Source organism: Typopeltis vanoorti, chromosome 16 (genome assembly GCF_054136105.1).
Source record: "Typopeltis vanoorti isolate ZY-2024b chromosome 16, IOZ_Tvanoo_1.0, whole genome shotgun sequence".
NCBI lineage: Eukaryota > Metazoa > Arthropoda > Arachnida > Uropygi > Thelyphonidae > Typopeltis > Typopeltis vanoorti.
In genome coordinates, this window is record NC_143564.1 from 55,245,077 (window position 1) to 55,265,021 (window position 19,945).

Sequence of the window (19,945 nt, forward strand, 5' to 3'; positions counted from 1 at the left end):
ACATAAATGCCAATCTCTCTCTAATAAATCTCTAATGCTCTCCCTTTTTCAGCGTTCCTCGCTTTTTATATCCGTTTTTCCTGCCTAAATTCTTCTCGTGATCTCTTTAACTAATTCCTTTTTAGTAAACTTTCAGCTTTCTCCCCACATTCTGTTCCAAAAATGTGCTCGTTCGTTTACATACGTTTCCATGACAACCAAACAAGATATAATAAAATTGAGGTATTGCATAACGCTACACTTCTACAAACAGGAACAAATAGAGAATATTTACATTTCAATAATGCGCAGTTAAATTATCAAATATAAATTCTATATTAATTTAGAAATAAGCTAAATAGCTTGATAATATTTAAACACAGAGTTTTTCTACTATTAATACATATACAGGGTGTTCGGGATAAATTTGACAGTTTCGTAAGGAAAAAGAAAATCTTCTTTGTATCTATTAAATTTAATGAATTGACAAAAAAACATTACAGGCAGAGTTAATTACAATACTATCAACAAGATTTACTCAAAATAACCACCATTAGCATCGATCACAGCTTCAATTCTGCTTCGGAACCTCGAACAAGCTGATGCTACAGTCTCCCTGGGAAGGGCCGCAAAAACTGTTTTCATTTTATCCATTAACTGGGCTTTTGTATTACTGGAAGTGCGATTGGTGTCTTTTTCAACTGCGCCCCATACAAAATAATCCATGGGGTTAAGGTCTGGGGAGTTTGGAGGCCAAACATTTGGACTGGTGAAGTCGTAGAAATTTTCAGACAACCATTTTTGACTTTTCCCAGAGGTGTGGCAAGGGGCCGAATCCTGCTGCCATACATACGGCCTACCATTGGCTACCCTTGTTATCCAGGGCTTGACTACAGTTAGCAACTCCACGAACAAAGCCCGAATTCCAATGCCAGGGTTCTTCAACACCTGTTCCTGCAGATTTGCGAGGAATTCTGCTGTACGAACGCAATCAGATCGTCTGCTAGGGATCTTTCTTCTTGCTACATCCTCGTAGTCACCATTGCAAGTCTCTAGTTCATGCCTGATTGTTTTTACTGTATTCAGGGAGCATTGGGCAGCAGTCGTAATATCCTTATTTTGATGGCGGGCACGAATCATCATGATACAAGTTATTCTCTTCCATGATTCAGGTGGGTTCCAGCTATCCATCCTTTCTGACATCTTGTATATGAATGAAGAAGGGTCCAAACTTTTAAATGAAGAGAAGTGTGTGTTAATACATGTAACTTACGGAAAAATATAATTAATTATAAATATGTCAAATTTATCCCGAACACCCTGTATTCTTGATAAAATAATTAAATATTAGATAAAATTAAAGGTAGTTATATGAATATTAAATTATAAACAAGTGATTTACATTAAATAATATTTACAAATGTAGCCTTTGCCATGGTGGATTATGTTGGATTCTGAAGCAAAAAATAATTACTCCAATCTCTATATTTTCAGAATCCAACATTGTAAAGGGCGGGTACTTTTCCAATCAATTTGGTGTAAGGTGTTGAGAGCGTGATCTGAGAGGCCTGCTTCACCAAAATTGTTATATTTAATGTGTCTTTTGTGTTTTTTTTTCCTTATAGGGATTGGGGAACTGGACGTACAGTCCTTATAAGGAAAAAAGAACACAAAAGACACATTAAATATAACAATTTTGGTGAAGCAGGCCTCTCAGATCACGCTCTCAATACCTTACACCAAATTGATTGGAAAAGTACCTGCTCTTTACACCATACAAAAACCTGGTATGAAAGAAAATTTAAAGAAGCTTGCGAAATTCTGATTAACCACCCTAATATCAACAATAATGACGGCATGAAAATTCCAAGAATCTGGATGGCAAATATTCAGCTTACTTAATACTTAGTATCTAGCATACTTTAGGACTTTAAGCAACCTTCAGCTAGAATTGGAAACTATTCCATACCAACTGGTTGAAATTTATATCTATAATCATGTTTTTAATATATAGGGTGTCCCAAAATTCATGCAAGAAGTAATTTTGATAGAAAACACAGGTTTTTAATTAAAATTTGTAATTTCTTATTGATTCATAAAGTATACAGTATAGGGTTATGCATGGAATAGCATATCGGGTAAATGGCCTCTTTTACCCGATATGCCTCGGCTTTGCTGGCACATACACACTCTTTTGTTGAAATTTTCCATGACCAATTTGCATAAATCTGGCTGAATTTTGTTGATACAGCGCTCAATTTCCTCCTTCAAGGCGTGGGTGGTCATGGGCTTGTTGGCATAAACCTTATTAGACTTCAAGAAACCCCAAAGAAAAAAGTCCAACGCCGTTAAGTCACATGACCTGGGTGGCCAATTCTGATCACCAAAATGGGAAATTACATGACCAGGAAATGACTCATGCAGTAATTGAATTGTTTCTCGGGCTGTATGGCATGTGGTACCGTCTTGTTGAAACCACATGTCGTCCACATCCATATCTTGCAATTTAGGCACAAAAAACTGGATTATCATGTCGCGATAGCAAGCACCATTAACTGTTATTGCTTATTGCCTTACCAGCCACATTTTCGAAGAAGAATGGACCGATGATGACTCCAGCCCAAAATCCGCACCAAACAGTGACACGTTGTGGATGCATTTGTTTCTCAACAATCACTTGTGGATTTTCTGAACCCCAAATGCGACAATTTTGTCAATTAACAAAGCCATCAAGATGAAAATGAGCCTCATCGCTGAAGATGATTTTGTTCGAAAAATAAGCATCCACTTATTGTTGCTCCATAATCGTTGTTATGCATTGTTCTTTCATGTAGCGCTCCATTTTTAATAACTCTGAACTGTCAGCTGTCACGCTGTCTTTTTTTTCTCGTTGGCAATATATATTGGCAAGTTTATATATATATATATATATATATATATATATATATATATATATATATATAAACTTATTGCTCTCCAGTCCAATGTAATTTTGTAACCAATAGATAATAATAGGAATCTAGAATTGATGTAGTGAAGGTTTTTTTTTTTTTTAACCAGAGGTCAGACCAATAATTGTTGTAACGGTTAGTCAGTAACTTTAGCAAACCATGTAGATTGTAGTGCAGCTTGTTTCTCTGTATATAGTGTATATGCTCCAGATGACCTTGATATGAAGGTCGAAATGTCAAGTGTTGATTTTGGTTTATCTTAAACTAAAGTTTTACTCAAACATGGTAGTTGTCTCCATAATTTTCCAAAATGTATTCTGATCACCGTGTAAGCCTAAAAGAAAGGAAAAAAATATTTTAGTTTAGGTATTTATTATTATTACTATTATTATCAACAGACCTCATTGTGATAGGTATCACTTTCATGTGTGCAGCTCATCATACCTTGACTTAAATGCATTCACTGTCTCCACACTCACCATACTCTCAGATAATGCATTCACCCAACACTCTACATGCAAAAAATCTACCCCTCATCCTCTTGCTCACCCTCATGTTATGCAGCTTCCAGGGATGGTCTCTCTCTTTCTCTCCATGTCTCCAAATCTTCTATGAAAAAATCTCATCCATTCTAATCTGGTAATTAACTCTTACCAACTTATGCATCTCAATCATGTCTGCCATATTCTTTCTATCCACTAGACTCTGTAATTTGCATTCACTCAATCAGGCCTCATAATTCGCATTCCAGAGACCAGAAACCAACTTACTCAATCGTCTCTGAAACCTCTACAAGATCTCGTCATCCTTTTGGAAAACTGGGGAGCAAATCTGTGCACAGTAATCCATATACAGCCTGATCAAAGTCTTGTATAATGGAATCAATGCATCCTTACTTCTACAATCAGTGTTCTCAGCATCATTCCCAATATCTGCTATGTTATCCTTACAATTTGAGCAAAATGCCACCGATATTTTAAGTCCCTATCCACCATCACTCCCAGATCTTTTGTTCTCTCCACCTCTTCTAAAAAATTCCAACAATCCTATACTCTGCATCCCACCTTTGCTTTCCAAATTTTAAAACCTTACAATTTGCAACATCAAACTGACATCCCACACACTCACCCATTCAGATAATTTATTTATTCCTGTTACAAAACTACAACATCTGCTCTACTTCTCACGACTCTTCCTAACTTTGCATCATCTGCAAACAACTGTATATCACCATTTAAGCTCTTTTTCAATGTCATTTGCATAAAAATTAAACAACAATGGCCTCTAAACAGAACCCTAAGGTATGCTTCCTCTTCTGAGATATCATTCCCCCACCCATACACAACCTGCTGATACCTATAAGATAGTCCTGCATTGCACTAATCTACTATCCAACCCCAATTGTTCCAATTTAACTACTAGCTTATCATGTGGCATTCTAACGAGAGCCTTTGCAAAATCTAAATATACTACAGTATATGCATCCCCCTTTGTCCAATGTGTTTGTCACCTTGTTATATTAGGTAAGCAGATTGATAAAACTCGATCTGCCTTTAGCAAACCCATTAGAGAATTCTACTACTCTCCATCCAGTTCTGAATCCTTGTCCTCACTAGCTTCTTCAACGCCTTGACCACAACTCCAGACAAGCAGATTGACCAACAATTTGATAACCCTTATTCTTATCATCTCCTTAAGGAAGAAGAACAATTTTGCCATCTTTCCACTCCTTTGGGATCCAGGCTAATTTAAAACCCATGTTAAAAATGTAAGGTAAAACTGTTCTTATCTCCCTGGAACATTCCCTCAAGACATGTGATGATATACTATCAAGTCCCATAGCTCAGAAGAGTTTATGGACTATGAAGACCCTTCTGATGCTAATAAAGGAAAAGCAAGAGACACAATTAAAGAAAAAATACTGATTCAAAGTTTTGTCAATATGATGATCATCAACATGAAAAGAAAATGACTAGCTTCCAAATCAAGAACGATAGGCATGAAATTGAAATAATGGAAAGCAACTGTAAAAAAACTAGAAAGCAGTGTACAAGAAGCAGGCAATTACTTCTTCACAGATTGAAGACCTTATCAGGTCCATCCAAAATCTAGAAGTTAAAGACTCACCAATGGCACTTCACTAATCATAGCATCTCCTTCCTGCATTGCCTTATTAAATGTATGAGAATTTCATAAGCAAATTAAACAAGAAACTATATGGAAACTTATGCTATGCCATAATATCAGGTTTTTATTTTTTTAAGAAAAAACTTCTGCAGATATCAAGATCTAAAAACTTTAACTGATAGATATACACTTCTTTCTTATTCGAGCTATGGAAGATTTAACAGGGCTGGAGTAGGAGTTCTTATTCTTGCCCCCCCCCGTGTTATTCTGTAATATCCAAAGGAATGAAAAAGGAAGAATCTTAGCAATAGACTGGAAATACTATGGATGTGTAATAAGATCTTGCAATAAACTTTTGCTACCCTTACCAACCAAGTCACCTTCCTTGCCTGTTCTTTGTAATCCTCATGGAATTAATTATTACCACTTCTCTTATGCTGCCTCCATAATGCCATATTCCTCTGTATCGCATGCTTAATCTCTATGTTCATCCATTTCACACCTACCTTATTTAACCTTCTGAACCTTGGAATACATTTAGATATGGCTTATGCTAGACAGTTCTTGAATATTTCCCAAGCTGCAATGATCTTCTTTCCAGCAAACTCCTCACTCCATGCTACCCTTGAAGCTGTCTCCTGAGCTCCTCAAAGTCTTGTAGTTCTGCATATACCCTTTCCTCACAGAGATACTCACACTGCTGGCAACCACCCAGGTAATCAATTCATGGTCACTCCCACCAACTGGAGGGTGATTTGACACCTCATTAATAATTACATCCTCTGATGAGATGATCAAATCCATAACCCTCATCCCTTGTGTGCCCTCTGTTAAATACTGCTTGAGATAGTTGTCCCTCAAAACTCAAGAGACTGAATTTCTTTACTTCTAGTTGCTATCTCATCATCCCAGTCTATATTGCCATAATTAAAATCACACATAATGATCACCCTTTTCTTATTTGCTTGGCTAATTTGATTATACATTTCATGGTCACTACCATCCACATTACCAGGTCTATAACAACATCTGACTAAGTATTTCATTCTAATCACCTCTATTTACACCATACTGCCTCAAAATCACTGGCACCATTTCCTTCTTGCATCTCTACTTTGTATGGCCATAACTCTTTCTCTATCATCAATAGCAGTCCCCCTCGCTTTCTACCCATTCTATCTTCACAACACACATCATCTGCTTCCATCTCTATTCCTGTCAGGATATCATCCTCATCCAATCATGTCTCATTATTCCAACAATTCTTTGGTGAACAGACTCAATTATTGCAATCATTTCATTTGCCTTGTTTCGTACACTTCTAGCATATGTATACAAATATAGCAGCTCATTCCTGGTTTTATAGCAAGTTCCACTCATACCACTTATTAGATGTGACTTTTCCATGCTTAATTCGAAAAAATTTCTTTTTCTCCTTATTCATCTTAGAACCTTCTTCAAATCCAACTGTTTTCCCTTGATCCCAAGTCATACCCTTTCCTTTTTGTCTACACATGCATCCACATCCTCTTGGAGCTTTAACTTTTCTCATACTGTATTCCCCTGTTCAACCTGAGCCTCTCCGTTTCCCTGTTTGTCTTGCACATTTGTTCTCTCATTCTCTATACCCATGCTACTCACTTCTTCATTCATAACTACTTCATTCATATTCTCCCACTCTTTCACATTGCTTCTGACTTGATCAGATTCATTTTCTGCACTCATTTCTCTATCTTCCAGCAGCAATTTTTCCAAGTGACTCACATCAAAAGCATTCAAATGCAGTTCATTACCCTTATACAGTTCATGTTGATTAATTTTAATGGTATAGCTGAGAACACAGACTGATAAAAAAATAATTATTTATTAACTTATTGCTGATATATCACTGGTATTCTATCCAGTACAATCATCAGAGCACAAAAAAAAGTTTGTCACAGTACACGAAACAACCACAATCCGGTTTAACAATGGGATTAGTTTGAAGAATTGTAACATACAACACAAACACTAAAATCCTAATTAGGTGCCACCTATGATGGAAAAAAAAAAAAAAAACAGAGAGAGAAAGCAGAATCGAGGTTTGGAGTATGTTTCAAGCATCCTGTTGATTCCAGGAACAATGACTTGTAAAAGTTTCTGTGCAGCACTTTTGTTTTTTTTCCAATCCATCCTGTGTGCAGGGGTATCTAAAGTATGGTCTGCTAGCTCTGACTTGCCATAGCGATAGTGCCGGATATATTTTTTATGTTCACTGAGGCAGATGTCCATAGTTCTTCATGTCTGTCCACAGTAGGCTTGATCACACAAAAGGATACTTCATAGACTCCTGGATGTGATAAAGGAGGGATTCTGTCCCTGGGTGAATGGATGAGATTTGCCAATTTCACATATGGTTTAAATACAGTGTGTAGTTGGTGTTTATTAAGCACTCTAGATATCTTTTCAGATGGGCCTTTAATCTATGGAATAGTGACAGTTTTGTTGTAGTCTTCTGTGGTAGACAGTGGGTGGGGGTTTTCTGGGGAGCATTCAATATTTTGTCTATCTTATGGGGATTATAGCGCAAATAGCCAAGATGGTATGCCGTAAGTGAGTGAGTTCTTTGTTGGCTGTTGCATCAGAGATGCTGTCCATATGTTCCTGTAGGGGACAGGTGCCGAGACACCAATTTAATACTGGACTGTGTCAAAATTAAGAACAAGTTTCACCTGGCCAGAGCCTAGCACATTTATAAACGAGCGAGTTTAGCACAATTATGGGAACATATAAATGCTACTTGCCTGGAACTATCTAAAATAAATTCATCCATCAATGCCCTACATGAAAAACTATTTAATATTTTAAACCCAGAACTGTGGGATATCCTGGACAGCATCTCCCATGCAACAGCCAACAAAGAATTTGCCAAAGTTAAAAATCGTCATCTTAAGACCAAATTAATACCTGCTTTCTCTCTGTTTTTTTTTTCCAATATAGATGATACCTAATTAGGACTTTAGTCTTTATGTTGCACGTTACAAAAGTTTAAACTAGTCCCATTGTTATACCGCATTGTGGTTGTCTTGCATACCATGACAAACTGTTTTTGTGCTCAGAAGAAGAGATAGAATACTAGCGAAATATCAGCAATAAGTTAATACATACTTATTTCTTATCAGTCTGTGTTCTCATCTATACTGTTAATATTAATCAACACATACGACGAACACATAAGCCTTCCCCCACGCTTATAAATTCAATTCGTCCTTCAAATTCATTCCACACATTAACAAACTGCACTTCTTTCTCCTCACACATTTCCACTAACCTATCATTCACAATCTTTGCTCTCTGCCTCATTTCATCACTGTCATATCTGGGCAACACACTGACTACCTTAAAATCAGAGAGCACTCAGGACTGAACCAAGAATCTCTTGATATGCAGTAGAATTATCTACCTCTGAGCTACACCCCAAACTGACTTAGCTGCTTTAGTTTTCCTGATTTTGCTCTTCCACAATCTCATTGAATAAAGCTCTCTCTAGACATCTAACTCCAAATCCATTTAAGTGCAGTCCATCAGCATTGTACAAATCTTTCTGCCCATCAAACTCAGGTCATACATCCCCCAAACTTCACTTCATTCCTTCTGCATAACCTGTGTATTGATTTATTTGCTATCATCATTCTCCTTCTCAGTTTGCTTCTATCATAGCATGGCAGCAGATTAACAACCTTCACCATGTCATTATTCTTTTCACTTCATCCAACAACTCTTTGATATCCTCACTCATACAATATTTCTCACCTGTCAGGTCACTGATTCCAGCCAAAACAATTAATTTTACCTTCCCTTTCTGCATTCTGACAGCATGACTAATATTATTAATTTTTACACCAGGGAAACAAGATTTTATAGCACTTTCATGAGGAACTATCCTTATCATTAGAAATTCCATAAATAATTATTTGTTTATGCTCATTCTCTCAATTATTCTTACAATTTTCTTTTTGGCTTCAGACCTCTTGTTTTTTTCCTGTTTTCATTTTGACTGATCTTTTGCTGTTTCTGCAGCCTTTCAATCCCATGCTTTGTTCTGTGAAGGACTACATACAAACACACACCATCTTTATTGAGGTCTTCTATGTTCTCCTGAACAGTATTATCACCGATATTTTTTCTGATCTTGTATCAATGCTCTCTACTCTACTATCACTTAATTTGTTCTCTCCATATTCATTTTCAATGCATTCATCATACACACTCTCTCACCAGTTTCATTCTCCTTCAACAAATCTTTCAACTTTCGTGATGAGTACATTTCACAAATTTTACACTGCACAAAATCATGCAAATTTAGCTTGCCCAACAAAGACATCTTGGTTGCCATTGTTCTGCTATGAATAGGTGCCATATCAAAATATCCTGAGATTATCCTTAATTTTTTTTTAAATTATCTATATCTAATTTAAGGAAATACAACATTTTACTTATGTCTAAATAACTCAGTATATCTTACACACTTATAAAACAATAAATTCGCTCAGTATTATTAGCAAAAATTTGAAAAAAATTACTAATCGTTCCACAGTGTTATGAAATGACAAGATTCACCAAGAATAGATTACATAATAGTAAATAATAAATTGGCAAAATTTGTTTTTGAAACAAAACTTTTTACAGGCTTTGAAATGAATACTGACCACTTCCTATCAGTCTCACCAGTTTGATTTCCATATGATGGTTGAGAATAACAAAAGTGGAAAATAATGAAGAGAACTGCTTCAAAGTCTGTCACTTAAAAGATCTAGTATAAAGTAGTTTTTCAACAGAGAATTAAAAAATTGGCAGAAAATATACAAATCAGTGAATCAATTGAAGGAAATTTTTAAACATTGGTGGTATATTAAAACATACCATTTTGAAAGCCTAAGCAAAAAAAAAAAAAAAGATGGCATCATAAAAGAGTTCTTAGATAGTGAAACGAGGATATTTGTCTTATTGCAGAATATAAATGAAATCCTTTCAAGAAGCAATTATCAACCATATCAACTGAAAATTGAATATAAGAGAAAGAAAGTCATAGCTAAATGTGATGTGAGGAAAAAGACAAAGAGAAAGCTGGAATACATATGTAATTTAGACAGAGATTTAACAAAGTTCAATCCAATAACTTATAACATTTTAAATGATTTGAATCATGAAACAAAAAGGAATGAAGGAATCAATGTGACTGATAAAACTACATGGCTACATTATTTTTAGGATTTATGGTTATATACTATAAAAGAATTATAAGTACCACAATCTAAAAATAATCTGGTTGAAACAATTATATCCAGGAAATGGATGATAGATTAAATAACTTCAAAAACAATAAATCATCTAATGAAGATGGTATTAACATAATTCAAATGTCCAAATGTTTTCAAATATGCTGAAAAAACTTTTAAAGTGAGAATTATTGATTTCCTGCATACACTATGGGATGGTAATAACTACAATCATCCTGGCAGAAAGCCATAGTTATCCATTTTATAAAAAAGCAACTGTACAGGCAGAAAAAAATTTTAGAATATTTTATATGGGGCATTCAATAGAATTTTGCTTATTACTTTAATGTGGATTATAAAAGATGCCAAGAAATTATATTCTTGGTTTCATCCTTTATTCAAGTGCATGCATTGCACGAAAAGTAATTTCTCAACTGGGCTACTTGTATACAGAGGCTAATGACTTCACATCAATTGCTTTAGCATTCCATAATGCAAGCACATATCCTTACAGATCTTATGTTAAGATTTAGAAAAACCTGAACCAAATAACTATCCCCATTCTCAATTTCAGAAGTAGTTTGTCATGTAGTACTCTAACAGATTCCTGTTAGAGTACTTAGCAATCAAGAGAAATCACCATAATAAGCATCCTCTCTGTCCAAGACACTTCTCATCCAATTATAAAATATAATGATGTTACAGAAGCAAGATCTCTCCTTAACAAATCCATGCTGCTCTCTGGGTAAGATTTCACCCTTTTTAATCCAAGTTTGTAATTTATCTGTAACCAGCCTCTCCCTCATCAATGTTCCCACCCCACTTCATACACAAACAACTCTGTAGTTTGACACTATTGACTTGATTCTCTCTTTTGCAGTAGCACTATTATTTTATCTGTTCATGCTTCTTTCCTATTATCACACTCTTGTTGAAGAATCAAATCAAATGAACTCCTCTGTAGACTATTAATACACATTATAATATCATATCCAGTCCTACCCTTATTAACACTAATGCATATTCAAATTCCAAACACTTCACTTAACTGCTATTCCCTTCCTTCTCACTGTCATTCAACGCTAAGCCCAACCTCACAATATGAAATTTACCGAAGAAAACTATATTTTGCAGTGAATGTGTCATCTCTAACAAATGAAGTTGATCTTCCACATTCACCCTTTCTTTTACTAGTCACATAACTGCAGAAATCAGTAGGATTCTATTTGCAGTCTCAGCCAATCTACTTTCTTTTCTCTGTCTCCACCACTCAATCCACCAACTACACCAAACTGCAACTACACCGATGCCATCTACCACCCAACCCCACCACTAGTATTCTCACAGACAATCACAAACATCCATGCCCATAGCAGGATTTGAACCCACAGCCTTTTAGCTGGAGAGTGGATACACTGACCACTCAGCCAACCAGGCTGCCAAAATTTTAGTGCCAAACAAAACTTATTTCTCCAAAGTCAGGGAAAGGCTGTGCAAAATGTAGTAGATCACAGCTTTATTGGTGAAAACAAACACGTATATCATGGAAATGACTAAATTTTACATAGGTATTTTACAAAATAGAATACTATATTAAGTATTTGCATTTTCTTTTAAAGTTTATGCAACTTAACATAACTGAATGTTTTAACATAATTTAAGAGAAAAAATAAATACAGATAAGAAACAAACAAAAATTCATTGTTGAAATATTGTTTGTGTGAAGATATATTATTGCGAGTAGTATTTGCCTATATCCTAAAATATAGTATTTGCCTATATCCTAAAATAAAATTAAAAACTAAAAAAACTAATTTAAGCACAATAATTAAAGCAAGAGAACTCCAGTATCATTACAAAATAACTTAAGCACCTCCATAACACAAATGGAAGAATGATGGTGCGTTATGCTCTTTGATTGGAAAAGGCCTAAGTTCAATTCTTGTCATGACAAGAGGAATCTTTATATGGATTTTTATCAACTGAAGGTGAATTAGCCAATTTCATATGGAGGTAGCAGGGTTTTTTCCTCCGGGACACTCAGATTTTTCATCGAGCATAACAGACAAATCAGCCTTACAGACACACACAATTTACAGAAAAAATACTAGTGGTGGTGGGCAGTAGACAGCACTGGTGTAGGTGATGATGGTTGGTGGATAAAGTGGTGGAGACAGAGAGTTGTAGAGTAGGTACATTCCCCTCGATGAGTCACTTTGGACTCCTTGCAGGTATCATGTAATGATAATAATATAATAAAAAACTAATAATGGATTCATTCAGGTTACAAATCAAGACTTTATATAGGAACTTCATATCAAATGCACCAAATTTCAATTATATATATATATAATTATATACCTACCTTATCTCCATCTTCTCCTGGCAATCCTGATGGACCAGGAGGACCTGGCAGTCCCTAATAAAAATAGCACATATTAAATATTAATTTATACTTATGTACAGTAAATTCTTTCAATCAATCAATATATATATATATATATGTAAATAAATACAAAATGTTATATTCAGGCAATGAAAATAAAGGAAAAGAAGGAGTAGTTATAGTATTCAACACAAAATACGAGGCTAATCTTCTTGAATGGCAGTCAGTCTCAAGTAGAGTAATGTGGGCAAATATGAGAATGGGGAACTGGACAATGAGACTTATTTGTGCCTATGGTCCCACAGAAGGTTCTACTAAGGTAGAAGTGGAGGAACTTTATGAGGCTTTAGAAAAAGCAACTGACACAATGAAAAAGGAAAAGTTGGTCCATGTTGGGGATCTGAATAGCAGAGTAGGAAATGATTGTGAGACATACAAAAATATTTTGGGTAAATTTGGAGAAAAGAGCACAGCTAATAATAATGGCAAATATCTGTTGGAATTCTGCTCAGTACATGGACTGGTTATTACTAACACCATGTTCCAACATAAAAATGTGCACAAATTCACATGGAGAGAAGAGGCAAGGAGTAAGAAAAGTCTCATTGACTATGTTATTGTTGATAGTGATGTTTTCTCCCTAGTGTAGGACACCAGAGTGTACAGAGGATTTGAAATTGGAAGTGATCACTATTTAGTCTTGAGCAGGATAAAACTGAATTTCATATTGAAAAGAATAATATGTAAGAAAGTTTTAAAGCAAATAAAAGTTGAGCAGCTCTCAGATGTGAACTGTAGACTAAAATACACAAAGATTATTGAAGAAAAAATGAAAGAAGTTAAGGGGATAAAAATCCCTTATTGTTTTTCAGCCAGTAAGCGAAACTAAGATCGAACACTACGATCTGTAATGTTTCATGCCGACGAACTGTCAGCGTATCCAAGCGTAAATGACCACTTGGTAGTGCCACACCACGGCAACTCGTTGCAAAGGTGAAGCAAGCTTCCTCACTGTTCTTGATATTTTCTCATAATGTAAAACACAGCTCTTAAGAGATGTAGTACTGTTTTACATTATGAGGAGAGGTCACTACCCTGACCGGTTTCAACCTTTATTTGAGGTCTCATCAGTGAGTAGCTAGACCTAGTTAATATCAGAGTTTAAGTGAAGAAAACTTACATACTTTTGCTATACGACTGACCGAAAGGTGTGTCACTATATTACATTATATTACATTATAACATAGTATAACTAAGATGAAAAGCCAAAAGGCTATTTTTTTCTGGCGAGGTTGATATAAGTTAAGGGGATAAAAATCCCTTATTGTTTTTCAGCCAGTAAGCAAAACTAAGATCGAACACTACGATCTGTAACGTTTCATGCCGACAAACTGTCAGCGTATCCAAGCGTAGTGTTCGATCTTAGTTTCGCTTACTGGCTGAAAAATAATAAGGGATTTTTATCCCCTTAACTTATATCAACCTCACCAGAAAAAAATAGCCTTTTGGCTTTTCATCTTAGTTATACTATGTTATATACTATGTTATAATGTAATATAATGTAATATAGTGACACACCTTTCGGTCAATCGTATAGCAAAAGTATGTAAGTTTTCTTCACTTAAACTCTGATATTAACTAGGTCTAGCTACTCACTGATGAGACCTCAAAAAAAGGTTGAAACCGGTCTGGGTAGTGACCTCTCCTCATAATGTAAAACAGTACTACATCTCTTAAGAGCTTGATATTTTCTCATAATGTTTTACATTATGAGAAAATATCAAGAACAGTGAGGAAGCTTTGCAACGAGTTGCCGTGGTGTGGCACTACCAAGTGGTCATTTACGCTTGGATACGCTGACAGTTCGTCGGCATGAAACGTAACAGATCATAGTGTTCGATCTTAGTTTCGCTTACTGGCTGAAAAACAATAAGGGATTTTTATCCCCTTAACTTTTATCACCTCGCCAGAAAAAAATAGCCTTTTGGCTTTTCATCACAAAAAATGAAAGAGTTTGAGAACAGGAATCAAACCTTGGAGATTCAGTGGCAAACTCTGAAGAAAACATTGATTGATTCTGCCAGAGAGGCATGTGGTGAGGTTGTCTGCAAGAATAAAAAAATCAGAACTCCCTGGTGGACACAGGAAGTTAAAGAGGCAGTGAAGGAAAAGAAGAAAGCATATCAAAAGTTCCTGTCAAATAAGTCAGCTTGTGCTCTTAGAGAATACAGAGACAAATGCAAGAATGCTAAACACTGTGTAAAACTAGCTAAACAAAAGTCATGGGAGGACTTTGGCAAGAATATAGAAAATAAATATCAAGAAGGTGACAAAATATTCTGGAGGTTGTCGAAGATGCTTAGGAATGGAGGAAAGAGTGTTGTCAAAAGGAGTTAGAGATGATAAAGGTGACATGAAAATGGGAGAAAAAGATATCCTTGAAGTATGGAGTAATTACTTTGAAAAACTGCTAAATGAAACAAGCAGTGATGACAGCACAGTGGTAAAAAACACTGACCAGGCATGCAGTCAGGAATACATATCCATACTTGAAGTAGAAAAAGCCATCAAAGGCTTGAAATGTGGAAAGGCAGCAGGAGTAGATGATATTCGACCAGAAATGCTGAAGTATGGTGGTATAAGAGTCTTACAGTGGCTGCACTGCATAGTTCAGAAAGCCTGGACAGAGGGATGAATTCCCGATGATTGGAGTAGAGCTCTCATAATACCCATATATAAAAAGGGAAATAAAACTGAATGTGAGAATTACAGAGGTATTTCCCTACTAAGTGTTCCTGGCAAGATCTATGCGAGTATACTTGAGAAACGATTGAGAAGAATTGTGGAAAAAAAGCTGGGTGAAGAACAAGCTGGATTCAGGCCAAATAGAGGCTGTCAGGATCAATCTTCACTTTACAACAAATAGTCGAGAAAGCATGGGAACATAACAAAGATCTATATTTAAGTTTTGTCGATTTGGAAAAGGCATATGAAAAGGTGCCAAGAGAGAAGCTATTCAATATGCTGCAGTTATATGGTGTCAATGGGGCATTATATCAAGCAATACTTAGTCTTTATTTGAGTTGTAAGTCAGCAGTTAGAATTGAAGGAAGTACAGGAAGATGGTTTAATGTTAAATCTGGTGTGAGACAAGGATGTACATTATCCCCTCTGTTATTCATCATCTATATGGATCACATTATGAAGGAAAGTGGTATTAAACATGATATTAGAATTGGAGATGTTAATGTCAGCTCTTTGCTTTATGCAGACGATGTTATACTTCTAAATAAATCCTCTACAAGTTTGCAAGAGTCCCTGACTAAATTGAATAACTGTTGTAATAGATATGGTATGAAGGTCAGCATTAAAAAGACAAAGACAATGAAAATAGGTAGAATTGTTGAAAATGTCAATTGTGTTGTGAACGAGGAACCTGTGGAACAAGTAAAACATTTAGGCACGATTTTTAGTGAAGATGGTAAATTAAATATAGAAATAGACAACAGAATCAGCAAAGCTAGTATGGAGAGAAGTCAATTGAATAAATTCATATGGAATAAGAGAGAAATTAGTCAAAACACTAAATTAGCTGTATACAAGACAGTGTTCAAACCAGTTTTAACTTATGGATCTGAAAATGGGTCAGAAGTAAAACACTTGACCGAGGACTAGAGACTGCAGATATGAGATTCCTGAGAAAGATTATAGGCGTGAACAGATGGCATCAATGGCAATATCATATTAAAAACGAGGATATTAGGAAAGAACTTGACATTGTCAACATCCAGGAATGCGTTAGCAGAGCTAACCTTAGGTGGTATGGTCTCTTAAACAGAATGGGCGAAGAAAGATTAGCAAAACAAGTGTTCACTACCAGGTTGGCAGCAAAACGACCCAGAGGAAGACCAAGATATAGGTGGATTGATACTGTACAAAGTGCCTTAGACGATAGAAATATAAGATCTGATAATGTTGGAGTCTTGACAAGTAACAGACTGATTTGGAGGAAAATTGTAGATAGGAAGTTAGTAATGATGTAATGTTTTTCATGTAGTACTATCATATCCTGTACACCCCTTGAGGGTACATGGCAGGAATTTGATGATGATGATGATGATGATGATGATATATATATATATATATATATATATATATATATATGTTAAAGATACCAAACTATTTTAAACCTGGTTTTACTCCATTTCCAAAAGGAGTAAAAATACAGACAAGTAAGTCAAATTTGCGCTTGAAAGTCGTGCAAGTCTGGGTGACCCGCAAAGTAGTGCAAGTCTATGCAACTCGTGGTAAAGGTGGAATAAGCTCTGATCACTGTTCTTAATATTTACCCTTAATGCAAAGCACATCTCCTTGAGGAGATGTATGATGCTATGCATTAAAGGCAAGGGGCCACTACCCAGACAGGTTTCGACCTTTATTGAGGGCTCATCAGTGGGAGCCAGGCTTAGAAATACCAAGATTTAAGTAATACAGAGCTTATAAGTATTTTACCAAAGCAAGTTACATAAGAGGTTTTGACCGTATTAAATAAAAATCTCAGGATGAGAGATAGATGAAGAAAGTTTTTTACCTTGGGTATAATATATGTTAAAGATACCAAGCTATTTTAAACCTGGTTTTACTCCATTTCCCAAGTAAGCAAACAGACAAGTAAGTCAAATTTGCGCCTGCAAGTCGTGCGAGTCTGGGTGACCCACAAAGTAGTGCAAGGCTAGGCAACTCATGGTAAAGGTAGAATAAGCTCTGATCACCATTCTTAATATTTACCCTTAATGCAAAGCACATCTCCTTGAGGAGATGTATGATGCTATGCATTAAAGGCAAGGGACCACTACCCAGACAGGTTTCGACCTTTATTGAGGTCTCATCAGTGGGAGCAAGGCTTAGAAATACCAAGGTTTAAGTAATACAGAGCTTATAAGTATTTTACCAAAATAAGTTACCATAAGGTGTTTTGACCTTATTAAATAAAAATCTCAGGATGAGAGAGAGAGATTAAAAATCTGATTCTAATGGTACATCAATTTAATTCTGTAAATAAATTAACTAACAGAAAAACGCTACTGTACTGTAATGTAAAACAAATAAATAATATAGTACACAAGTTTATTTTATTAAAAAATTTAATTTGTATGTACCTGTATTGTTGAGGATTCCAATTTAATGAAATTGCATAGTTCAGTACGTAACTTAATTTGTGTAAAAAATACCACTTTCTTGTACACAACATGCACACAAAAAAAAGTTTCACAAAATAACACCAAAAAAGTTTTTAATTTGTTTGTAAAAAATTCACTGAATTTTCTTTTGCTTCTTGGAAGCTAAACTTTTTTTCTTGGAGCTGCATTAGCAACAAAATTTTGTGGAATGGCATATCATTCTGCTTAGCACATTCTATACACATATTAAATACTGTCAAAATTCCTCTTCATGTTTTACTTTTTTTTCTTCGAGTTCTTCATCGTCATCATTGTCTTCTAATTCATTCTGTAGCATCATATTTATAAATTCAGAATCGGATTTGATTTCGAATTCACTTTCAGTTCTACCTATAATCCATTCTGTAACATCTGTTTGTGAAATTTCAACATCTGGATTTATATTTTTAACCAAAATATGCACGTTTTGAATTTTCTCTTTTTGTGTATATCTGTGATGCATGCCGACAATACAATACGTACTGTACAGTATTAATAAAAATGTGAAAACATAATAAATCAAAATAGATTTCCAGTATAACCATACAATCGACAGTATAAAAAAATACTCTACTGTAATAATAATAAAACAAATAAATAATAATTAAAATAATAATTATTAAATAAAAATAATAGTACATAAAATAATAATGCATAATAAATAAAACTTTTTTTCTTTCAAACCATAGTTCGGATTACTGGAGGGTTTGGACTAAAGAGGTTCAGATTAGCGAGATACCACTGTACATTAAACTGATATCCCCATTAATTTGCTCATCCTTCCAGCTTATTCAACTCTTCTTGAAGAGCCAGAATATCACTATTATTAATAACCCTTCCAAGTTTTCCATCATCAACAAATTACTGAATATCTCTCTGTAGTGCAGTGAAAATATCATTGACATAAATATTGACCAGTAATATTCCTAGTACCTGAATCCTGTGGAACTCCACTTGTAACCATCTCTCTCTAATACTGCTACCCCCATATACAACTCTCTGACATTGATCAGAAAGCTAGTTACTAATCCAATCCATTAATTCGGGAACCTTAGGGACCACTGCATGGTCCCAAACTCAGATGAGTGATCCTCGAGCCATGCTTGGGTGGTTGCAGCCCAGTGGGGTTGTCGCATTGTCCTGCTGAAACAGACTATCAGCTGCAGGATGCGCAAAGTTGGCTATTACCTACACACTTTCATAAGTGTGTAGGTAATAGCCAACACATTCTGGAAGCTTGCAGTGTTTAAGGAACTCCCCCAACCTTCTCATGTGACATAATGTGTCACATGAAAAGGCTTCCCCAAGACACCACCACCACCACCTCCTTGTACAGAGCTGACCTGGAACAACAGAGCCATGGCCTCATGCTGTTGACATCAGACCACATGACTCTGGTCCACTCTGCAGATTACCAGTTTTGATATGGTCCTGACACCAGGCTACGCACAATGCTCAATGATGAGCTGTCAACAATTGTACACAATTATGGTATCAGCTCCTGTAGCCCATGGTATGCCTGGACAGTCTACATTGACCCTGATCATCAATGGCGTGTGGATGGCCACCACTTGTTAGCTGGGTGCTGGTACATTCGTTGATGGTATACTTACAGTAGACCCTTGAGAACCGTAGGGTTCTTTCCACTTGGGCTATAGATTGACTCATCTGTCTTGTGGTGAAAATACATCTACAATCTGAGATCACCATATTTACTAATGTTCATCAATTGCGAAACACTGTTGGGAAACCCTGATGTCTGTCTATTTACTGTCTGCATTCAGTTTGGGTATGTTTCATTCTGCATGGTAGATGCCAGTCTGTTTCTAATGTTTTGTTCAGTGAGCGTATTACAGAAAATAAGGAGATTGTTAAAGCAAGACCTATCATTATTGAAGTAATGCTGTCCTCTATACAGAATTAAAGTTTTAGACCTACTGCTTCATGCAGGTCCTTATCAGCCTTTCCAATCTTAATGACTACTCAAGGGATACCATCATCATCATCTTCCTTATACCCTCTTTT

General features: G+C 35.7%; 1 protein-coding gene across 1 annotated transcript in view; it reads right to left on the reverse strand.

The window, feature by feature from the left end:
- LOC150098029 (uncharacterized) overlaps positions 1-19,945 on the reverse strand; it is a 995,665-nt gene that overhangs the window by 627,004 nt on the left and 348,716 nt on the right. Inside the window, exon 19 of the mRNA XM_090406661.1 lies at positions 12,681-12,734. Coding sequence (XP_090262787.1) covers positions 12,681-12,734 — 54 coding nt within the window. The remainder of the gene's footprint in view (positions 1-12,680; positions 12,735-19,945) is intronic.